The 10,902-nt window shown below is 28.8% G+C and overlaps 1 protein-coding gene across 4 annotated transcripts in view; it reads left to right on the forward strand.

Moving 5' to 3' along the window:
* LOC107444582 (tetraspanin-33) overlaps nt 1-10,902 on the forward strand; it is a 36,712-nt gene that overhangs the window by 15,289 nt on the left and 10,521 nt on the right. For 3 of the 4 annotated variants that reach the window (XM_016058756.3, XM_043041168.2, XM_016058757.3), the window contains exons 5-6: nt 1,532-1,579; nt 9,038-9,157. In XM_016058756.3, coding sequence (XP_015914242.1) covers nt 1,532-1,579; nt 9,038-9,157 — 168 coding nt within the window. The remainder of the gene's footprint in view (nt 1-1,531; nt 1,580-9,037; nt 9,158-10,902) is intronic. The other variant, XM_043041167.2, reaches the window with a different exon arrangement.

Raw genomic sequence — 10,902 nt, forward strand, 5'->3', positions numbered from 1 at the left:
AACATTTAAAGTAACTAAACACACATTTCTAATGACTATTTTTTGACTTCACACGTCACATATTATTTTGATGACTATGTTTTTGACTACTTTTTAACAACTATCAACTAATTTTTTGTCTGTGTCTACTTTTTTGTTGTGTTCGAAATATATATATATATATATATATATATGCTTATTTAGAGCATGTGTTAAGTCTCTAATGAATACCTGCATTAGTATCAATACCTGCTTTAGTATAGTAAAATTTGGTGCGGCTTATACGATGATGTGGCGTATCCAGTGAAAAGATTTTTCTTTCTGCTGATTTTTGAGGGCGTGGTGTATATAAAATTATGGTCCCCATACCTCAGAATTCTGAAGAGGAAGAAAAAATAATGCTTGCAAAATTTAAAATCCTTTTGAGAAATATACAAAAAGTAAATTAACACTTTCATAATTAGATTTTTTTTGATCAAATAAATATTTCGCATTCATTCTTTTAGAAAATATAACTATTTTGATAGAAATGTTTCGGTAATGTGCACATAAATGATTGTAAAACCAACTAGAACATTTGCCAGGTGTCACATCAGAATGAATAAAAATTAAATTATTCTTAGTCTCTGAAGTTTCAGCACGTTTAAGAGTAGAAATGCCATGATTTAGCACCTTTGTAATTTTACTTCTGACTTCGCAACACTTTTAGTTTGGTTGCCCTTTATGTTTACCTCGAATTTAAATATAATAAAACAAATTTAAATGGAAATATCGCATTATCAATGTAAACATATGAACTGTGATGCTAGTCCCTAAATCCTGAATAACTCTATTTCAAGCGCTTTTGTGAACCACAGAAAAAACTGAATATTTAGATTTTTTATGTTGGTAAAATTATAACAGAGTGACTTTTCTCCAGAACAGTTTCACAAATTAAATATGGATCAAAATGTTTTAGAATTGCTTTTGGAAGAAAGCTAATAATCTATGCTAATAGCTAAAACAAGAAGAATCTACTATTAATGAAAATATAAATTGGTATTTTATGCTTTTTTAGCAACTTGTTCTCACAAATGGTGAAAACACACTTTTTGTAGCATTACAACGCCATCTAATTTCCAAAAAAGAAAGGGGAAAAAGAACTACAAAATCACATGCAACAAATTCTTTCTATGCTTTTAAAAAAAAATTTAAAAACTAATTTTGAAAAAATAATCCTTTTAGGTTATGGCTGACACGATTCTTGAATGTTGTGAAACATTTTGAGACTCTTAGTACGCTATTTAATCTGTGAAACAGTTCAATCATTTTTAACATTATGGGTATAGGACTTACCTTAAAGGTGATAGCAATGAATCCTATACTTTCATTAAACATAAATATTTTATATAATATATGTCCAAAAAGATAAATAATTCTTGAGCGCTTTTAAAACATTTATCTTCTAATTTTTTCAAAATTTAGTCTTTTGTTGCATATTAAATTATTTCTTAAAGTGATGTGTGCAAGAAATTTGACATACTATAAACTAATATATTATAATATATTACAGAGTGGCTTGATAAATATAATGTGTGGTTATCAAATGCAGAATGCTTCTGTAAGTGTTATTTCATCATCTTATTTAAATAATAAAATGAATTTTCCTTTTTCTGCTACATGAAATTTTTTGTTTTCATTTTTGTAATGTAATCATTACTCATAAATAATTTTGTTTCCTAACAGTTTGATTTGCTATTCTTCTGGCGGTCACACAGATAAAAAAAATTTGTAGAATAAGCTTCCCTCATTGTTTCCCAATTTAAGGACATCAGAAAACTGGTTTTGTTTCGGGAAAACGAAATCAGCTTAAAATGTGATTTCCTATGTGCATGGCCACCAAAATAGTAAACAATCTAAGAATATTAAAGTGTAGAAATATTATAATAAGCTTGTTTGAATAATTGTATAAATAGATTAGACTTAGAGAGAACCAGCTGTGAGGAGCAAGGCACATCGACTAGGGGTCTATTGTACCCAAACCCTGGATCGTGATTAGCAGAAAAGAGTTATAACTGAAACAAAGTTCAGCTAATACATGACAGAAATGACCTGTAGTTCCGAGGCCTTAAGGCAGTGTTGGCCAGATGCTCAAATCTTAGAGTAGAAAAAGACCTCCCAATTATAAAGAATTTGTCGTGTAGTTTCTTCTTCAAGATGACACCCACGACAAAGAGGATCAGATGCAAAACCTATGATGTAGCGGTGTCTCCGGAGGGTACAGTAACTAGTGAAAAGACTGATGATCTTCATCAAACTATTTTTGTTAAGCATGAGAAGCTCTTTTTGAGGCACACCAGGGCAGTCACGATTGCACCGATTGGATTGAAATGGTTAGTTGTGCCATTGCTCATAGACAATCTTGCCACGGAGCTTGAAAATGGAAGCCTTGAAGGATGTGGGAGAAATTCCCAAAGCTGGTTTGGGGCCAGCCTTTGCTAATTCATCAGCCAGCTCATTATCAGGTACACCCATATGCTTAGGCACCCAATGTAGGTATACCATGAATGGATCATGTTTTATTGTTTTGCTTAGAAACACTGACTTTTACCTTGATCCTTTAACTTCTCCTCACTGTGATTTGGCAGTTCTAAGTTGAGTCTGGTTTAGGGTGTGTCTCTATTTAAATGGGAACAGCTGCATAAATTGCTCCAAAAGAAAACTTCTGCTCTAAAATAAAATTTTTATTTTTTCCAAAATTGTGCCAAGCTGCTCCAAATCTTTAATAATATTCTTGAGCGAAAAGTGCTTCTTTACCCATTTTTTGTGTAAAAATCAGTTATCACATCATTTTAAAAATATTGCAATTGGAAAAATATGTTTAAAGGGTAAAAAATAATGCTAGCAAAACAGCGTGGATTTAGAAAGCAATGTCACAAATAGCTCTATTGATCAAAAGGAATTTATTACATGTAATTTAATTTTTTTATTCACTGTATCAGATAAATTTAAATATCAACTTTAACGTGGTTGCAATGGCGGATTCTGTCACCAAATTAGTATTCCTGAAATTATCTGACACCACATGTTTATTTTGTTTTAGTAATTCTCTTAAAAAGAGACGATAAAACTAAAACTATAAAACTAAATAATTTAATATAAATTGTAATTGATTTGTGAAAAAAATAGCTATGTATTGAAAAGCAAAATTAATGGAAAAGAGGTACTAGATTGCTCTTTAGAGAAATGTAAAAAATTTGTATACTATTATTGATACCAATGATGCTTAATTAATTTTTGTAATATGTGTAAATTTAAATAAAATAATAAGCTATGTTCTAAAAAACAAGATTAATAAAGGAAAGACATTTATTAATTTAGGAAAACCATAAAAAATGGCTATGCTACTAATGACGCTAGTGGCATTTTAATTTTGATGATATACACTACTGGTATTATGGTAATTGGTACAGTTTTAATTTCTGTTGTTTCAAAAATCTTTTTTCCTGTGGTAGCAAAGATAATGTATTTTATGAATTTAAATGAAAAGAACTTTTTTTCACCATTATTTTAAATTTAAACAGTATATTAAAAGTCAGATAGAGAAATAGTAATGCTCTAAGGTCACAATAAAAGTCTTATTCTATTCTATTTTTTAAAATTTCGGCTTTAGTTTGCTACAACTGATTAATGCATTTCACGCAAAACTCTAATTTTTGAGTGTATGTAATAAGTAGCAAATAAAATATAAAATTGATTCAAAATATTGATATAAAGTATTATATTGGTATATTTGGTAATTATTAAAACTGCAACAGTACTAAGCAGCTATTACATAGATACTGCAGAAATAGTTGCCTTAAATTATGACCCAGTGAAAATTACTTGATAGCGGTAAATTTCAACATCATGCCAAGTAATACTAAATAAAGTTAATATTTGTTTTTATGAGACAAACTTAAAAAAAACATGTTTTGCATAATCTTTTAACGTAAATAAACCGCGAAGGGCATAATAATAAATAACTAGAATTATTTATTAATTATGTCGGTCTATGCCTTATAGTTTTCTGCATATTTTTGTAGTGTTGTTCATCACTGTTTCATTGATTTTTATTAAGATGAAAATATATTCAGCTGCTATGATATAAAATGTAAATTTATGTGCTTAAATCTGCTCGAAAATGTCATTTTGCAAGCCCTATGCCGCTCCAAATATAAAAAATTATTTGCTCCAATCTGGCCCCAAAACTAAATTTACTTGCTCCAAAACATGTATTCTCTGCCAAGTATTTTTCATTTTTTTTTATGTGCAAAGGAGGGAATTAACCGGCAAGTCTATAAAAATTGTTTCCACATCTGAGACATTATGAATTGTCATAATAATTTTGCCTTTATTGATCTTAAGTTTAACAGTAGATTGCTAAAAGCTTTGTGACCTTATTTTGGAAAGATTCTGAATCCACTTAGCTGTTACCTACTTGGTCTGGTAGAGTGTTGAAGTACCAAGTAACTACAAATGAAAGCTAAAATAAAGATGTAAAAACCAATGTTGTTAAAAGATGCAATAAGACATTACCTTTTATCTGGAATATATCTTTACTTCAACGTGTGTAAATTTTTAGCTGCAATTTTCACTAAAATTTAAAAGTAGTAGGTTAGTAAATTAAAAAGTTCGTTTTGATTTGAAAATGCTAAAATGAGGAGGTACAGAAAACTTGGCACTTGTTAAAAGTTTTCCCTTTTCCTCATAATATTAAATAATTATTTTTCTTGTATAAATTCAAAGTTAGGCATCTTAAAAATAAATTTTAAAACTTCGAGAGTTTTATCAGACTGTTAACACTATTGTTTGCTTTTTAAGTATGTGCTTTCATTTCAATTTAGCACAATATAGCCTATTTTGGCACTTTCTTGTTAAACTTAACTTTTCAAACTAGTAAACCTCCTAGCCTTTAAAAATTCAACCTATGTATCTATGTGTAAGCCCTGAATGTTCTATATGTGCCCTACACTTAACCTTTTTTGAATTTGATGCATAGTTTTTAAAAAATCCATTTTTCGAGTTAGTGTTAGTTGCTTTGTATGAAACAGAATACATTTAATTTTCTTTGTTGTATTATATTTTCAAATTTAATCTAATCTAAGAATGTAACAATTTAATTTTAGCTCTGAGTTTTTTTTTTTTTTTTTTTACATATATCTCTAATTTTACGAAATTTATATTTTAAAAGTACTCTAAATTCTGTAATAAATGATGTGAGTCTACATTCCATATACTATTGTCCTTAGTATTTCTAAATTTTTTTCCTTCAGTTTTTTTTTTTTTAATTTAGTGTGTTTTTTTATTATATATTTGTGATGCTTAACTGTGTAAAGTATGTTTATGGCATGCCCCTCATTAGCATTTAATGAAACTACCATATTTTTCGGCGGAAGAGCCGCGGCGCTATCGAAAAAAAGATGTTTTTTTCCTACATGCGGAGCTTCCGATGCAGCGGCGTTTCCGACGAAATATTTTTTAGTAGCAAAAAAATTTGTCAATGAAAGTTTTATTAATTTTTTGAGAGAAAAACTATTAAAAAAAATTAATAACGAAGTCGACGAAATATTCGCCCGTATCGCGATCTGCTGCAGAACATCGGCAATTCTTAGCAAACTTTCGGCAGCAGCCAGTAAGAAAATAAATAAACGAAATAATAATTTTAAAAAAAACATCGCATAAGGAGAAAATTTAAAAGGTATGCATCTTGTATCCACCCCCAGCTTAAGGAAAAATCGCAAGCTAGAAATCTATTTAGCGCCTTGGCAATTGTAATTTGAGCGAACAGAAAAGGAAGAAAAGGACCCTAAATACGACACTCACGGGACTGACGAAATGCCGAACTTCGGATCTCTTTTGGAAATTCCAATATGGCCCCCAAATATTACTATAATTCAATTCCACTGTTAATTTCAGAAAAACCAATAAATTTAGTCAAGTTTCGATCGTAGATTATGATGGGGTGAATTTAACACTGGCACATCTTAAGAGAAATTTTACTAATCAAAATAATAATCTATATAATATAATCAAGAAGAAATAAACAGAATCCTATGAAGAACAAATAATCGTTTCTTCTTTGGAGCAAGATCCTAGTTCTAGTTTTTTCTTTTAGATAACATTTTGTTTTAACAAAAGACGCTTACTGCAAGAAAAAGAAAAAAAACTAACAGGGAAGTTCAAAAAATAATTTTTTTTAACAATTAATATAAGCTAAAAACTAATATAAGCTAAAGTTCTCGTTTTTTCTTTTAGATAACATTTTGTTTTAACAAAAGACGCTTACCTCGCAAGAAAAATAAAGCTAACAGGGAAATACAAAAAAAAATTTAACAATTAATGCTAAGAAACTAACAATGAATAACAACAAAAAACAAGATAAAAACCAGTAACGATAAAAAAAAAAAACAAGCAACAATTAACAAGAAAAAATAAAAAGCGGCAAAATAAAAATAATTAATGAATCGAATAAAAAACCGCAAAAGGGATAGAATTAATTTTGTTGTCCACGTGGTAGTTTCAATGTCAACTGGGTGTGGCCAATTTATAGTCAAACAGAGGAGGGAAATTTGGGAGCAAATCAGTAAAGCACAAGCACAGCTGTCAAGATTGATTGATCAGTTTTTTCCAACTTCCATTTCTTTATTTTGTTCATTGGAAATGCAAGTGTTTTTACTTCTCACTTTATTTTAAACTGCTTAAGAAACAGATGTTTCTTTTGACACAGATTTATAATTTTTTTTTCAAGCTTTTTTATTTTTAAAAGATAAAATAAAGTAAGTTACTTCAACAGAATAAAATTCCAAATAAAAAGAATATAGCTGATTTTTTTTGTCTTATCAATATAAATTTCTTAAAAAAAAAAATTAAAAAAAAAAGATTAGATCAGATTAAGTGCCAAATTTTGGAATGCTGGATTAGGGGTCCCATACCCTGTTCTTTTCCCCAACCCCTTTTAAATATTGAGTCACATTGGGTTATTTCCATTGAAGGAGAGGGCATTCTACCCACTAAAATTCCACCCTCAAAGATTGTGAAAGTGAAACTTATTTCCCGTTCGCTAATTTCTTCAGAATTTTTTTGGGGCCTGTTTAGTTATTTCTTATTCTTGTTATTATTAGTTATTTCGTTATTATTAGCTGTTTCGTTATTATGTATTAGTTTTTCCTCAAATTGTTAACGGTAATAAATTTTAAAATCTTTTTATTTTAAAATCTTTCTTTTAATAAATTTTTATTTTATTTTTCTTATTGCATTGTTTTACGGATTCCTGTAATCAGTTCAGCCTTAATTCAGCTACTGAACATATAAATATTTTTTTGCTGTTCTTCTGTTTTTTGGCGCGGTGCCAACTAGTAAGAACAACTTTATTTTATATAGTTTTGTTGTTTTCTTTTCTTTTTTTTTGCTGAAAGAGAAAACTTTTTTTGTTGCTTTTTTTTTTGCTGAAAAAGAAATTTTTTATTATAATTTAGAAATTAAAACTTTACTTTATGAAATGCATAAAAAAATGTAATTTTTTATTATACAGATATTCTAAATGGTAATTTAAAGGTCTCTTCTAAAAGGATGCTGATATGCGCGGTTTAGCGCCATTGCGGCGCTTGCTATAACTTTTTTTTTAAAAATTTCATTTTTATCGGGGTGCGGCGCTTTCGCCGAAAAATACCGTAAGTTGCTCCATGGCAGACTTATCTAAGTTACAGTATTAGTAATGAGTCATAACCATTGAGATGGTACATCAATACTCAAAAACATAGTTTCCTTAATTATTTTTTCATTGAAAACTACATATTAAAGCATGAGTCGCCAGACTTTTTTGATCATTGACCCCATTGTAATTTTTTGAAATCTCCATTGCCCCCGTAAAAGTAATTTTCTGTTAATTAAAATAAAACTCTATAAGATACTGTGTTTATACATTTATTTTATGATTTTAAACATTTATTAAAGTAATAGTACATTGTGTAACAATAGTTTTATGAAAAATATATTAATGTTGAAATTTAAATACCTTAATATTTATTAAATAATAAGTAATTATAAATAAGTAGAAATAACAAGTAAAGTAACTACAGATTTATTGCTTCTTAATCAATGAGATGGGTGTGCCTGGTGTTTTTTTGCAAGGTTCGCTATATTGGGTTCAAAATTGGTCAATTTTAATCTTAAATCCCCTGATAACTCCAGATTTAATTTATTTCTGTACTTAGTTAAGGTTGAATTTACGTAATATTTTCAAAAAAATTTTAATTTTCGTAAAAAAATACAAAGTGTGCTATAGTTTTGTCGCAGGCTGTACTAATCCATATTATTAATGCTTACCTTCTTTTTTACGTGTATTGATAATTAAAATTGATATCTAAACTTAATGAATGGTTTTATCCAAAAGTTTTAATAATGACACTGCAAATATTCAACACAGTTTGCAAAGATAGCTGAAACTGCGTATGATATTTGCATTTTTAACGTCAATGCTCCTCACACGTGACATTTGGACAAGCGCACATTGACTTATAAACCAGAAGTGCGCTGGTACGTAAATACTCGTTTCACCCGAATAAATATACGTTTATTAATTTATGTTCTATAAAGAAACTGATATTAAGTCAATAATAAAAAAAATTCACAAATTTTACATACTCAATTAGTTATAAGTGATTTGCGTATTAAAAACTGTTTTTTTCTTCAAACCCTTGTCTCAGATTGACCCCCCTTTTGTTAAATAGACCCTTGGGGGTCTATATAGACCATTTTGGCGACCTCTGTATTAAAGCATGTTTTCAATTACCCATTGAAAAAATATCGGTATAAATTAAATAAAAGAAAATTATGAAAGATAAAATAAATATTGTAAAAGATAGATTATCTATTTAAGGAGTAAAAATATTTTTTACCCCTATGTTTTCAGTAAGATTTTTGTGCAGAAATATATGAATGTTATAAGACAAAAAAGAGATATTTTCAATTATTAAGTGTATTAATTTTGTGTTATTGAACTTCATTGACTGTTGACGTTTTTCTTTTACAATTGCAGTCGGTAACAAATGCGGCAGAATTTATCTTTGCCAGAGGCTGTATAGAAGCCATTCAAGATTATATAGTTCACAATCTTCATCTTGTAGCAGGAATCTTTCTTGTTGTGTCATTGATACAGGTAAAAAAGTGTTATTTTTATGATTAACTATGTACAAGTTAACTGTGTTATTTTTTTTTATATGACTTGATTTAGATCAGTTCCTACCATCTCAATTTAAACCTTGACGACATTAAAATAATGCATGGAAAGAGATACCTCTCTTGACTAGTTAACTACACTTAAACTTCCACCCATTTTGACCCCTAGCCTTCAGTCAATTACTGTAAAAATTAAAGGTTACTATGGAGAAAGAAAAAAAAAACTTAAATATCAATGTTTACCCCAAAGCCTATATTATGCGTATTATGTACACTAGTTATTCTTACACTTAGATAATTATTCTACGTTTAATTTTTTAGTTGCTTGTGTATAATTACTGTTTTCTGGTTTATAGTAAAAAAATGTGTGCATTTGACTAACAAAGTTGTTTTATGAGTTTCTAATGCTTGATACATTTAGTAACAGTTATATTTTTCTCCACTATGTGAACTTCATCTATTTTTATTAACAGGGGTCAGAAGTAGCACACTACAAGTTTCATAATTACTGTACTTCTCTCATAGTTAGTAGTGTAGTACGCTTCTTTTTAAAGAAGTGTAGTGAGTACTGCAATGCAAAAAAAAAGTAGTTTGTAACGATACCGGGCAACTACTTTTTACCTTAATTTAATAACGAAACAAGGTTGTAACACAATTAATTTTAGAACCTGATTAGCGAATCTATGATGAAGCAATATTGGAGCAATATTAGAGCATAAAACACTATACAAAATCGAAAATTATTTATAATTCCCTAGTATTTCTTGAATTAATTATTTACTGTCTAGAAAGGCATAAGGTTAAAGAAGCAATAGGTTAAGGTTAAAGTTGAAGAAAAGAACCAACTCATAAAAAATGGTTTAAAATAACTAACTGGCTCATATAAGCATGAAAAAATATATCTTAATAAATCCTCATAATTAAATTAGCCATTTTTTTTATTTAAAGCCATTTTGAATGTGGTTTAAATTAAGTTCTCCAGCAAAATTAAATCTCTTTAAAGTGGTGACTATATTTCAAGAGTAGTTACAGTCACCACATTTGAAAAAAAGTTGAAGTTGTAATTATCTACAAAAATAAATATGTAACCACTTGTTTTTCTGACTACTGGTTATTAAAAAATAGACTTTTAAAAATTTTGAAATTATCACTTTTTTTTCCTTTAAAATATTGAATTTATCAGCAATTTGTGCAGATTAAAGGTATTATTTTTTAGACAAAATATTTTCACTATTAAATAAAACTTTTTTGGCCAATTCTGCAACTTTTGAGAGTTACCTATCTTAGCCCACCTATTTTTATTGGCAATCAAAATGAGCTTCAGGTGGTATAGAGCAGAGCTGTCTACCTATGGCAACACTTCGAAGGCTTTCACCATTACTGTGTGGAGAGTCATAGGAGAAGGGAGTACATTAATTTCTGTCTTGATTTTCAAATAGATTAAAAACTTTTAAATTATGAAACATGGAACTGAAAACTACATTGAACATAGTTCTAAAGGAAAACGTTTTGGATGTTTTAAAATATATTTTAGACGAAAAGGGGAAAATATTGTAGTGCATTCCTATACAACTGATGAAAGGAGAAGGTCAAGACATGTCACCTGTCTTGTGACAGATGGCTTATTCAAGCATTGCGATCACGAATGTTATTTTGTTAGATGTGCCATAAGATATAAAATTTTTATCTGCCTGAAATTAACTTTATTTTTCCGCCTCATATCTA

Source organism: Parasteatoda tepidariorum, chromosome X1, assembly GCF_043381705.1.
Source record: "Parasteatoda tepidariorum isolate YZ-2023 chromosome X1, CAS_Ptep_4.0, whole genome shotgun sequence".
Lineage (NCBI taxonomy): Eukaryota > Metazoa > Arthropoda > Arachnida > Araneae > Theridiidae > Parasteatoda > Parasteatoda tepidariorum.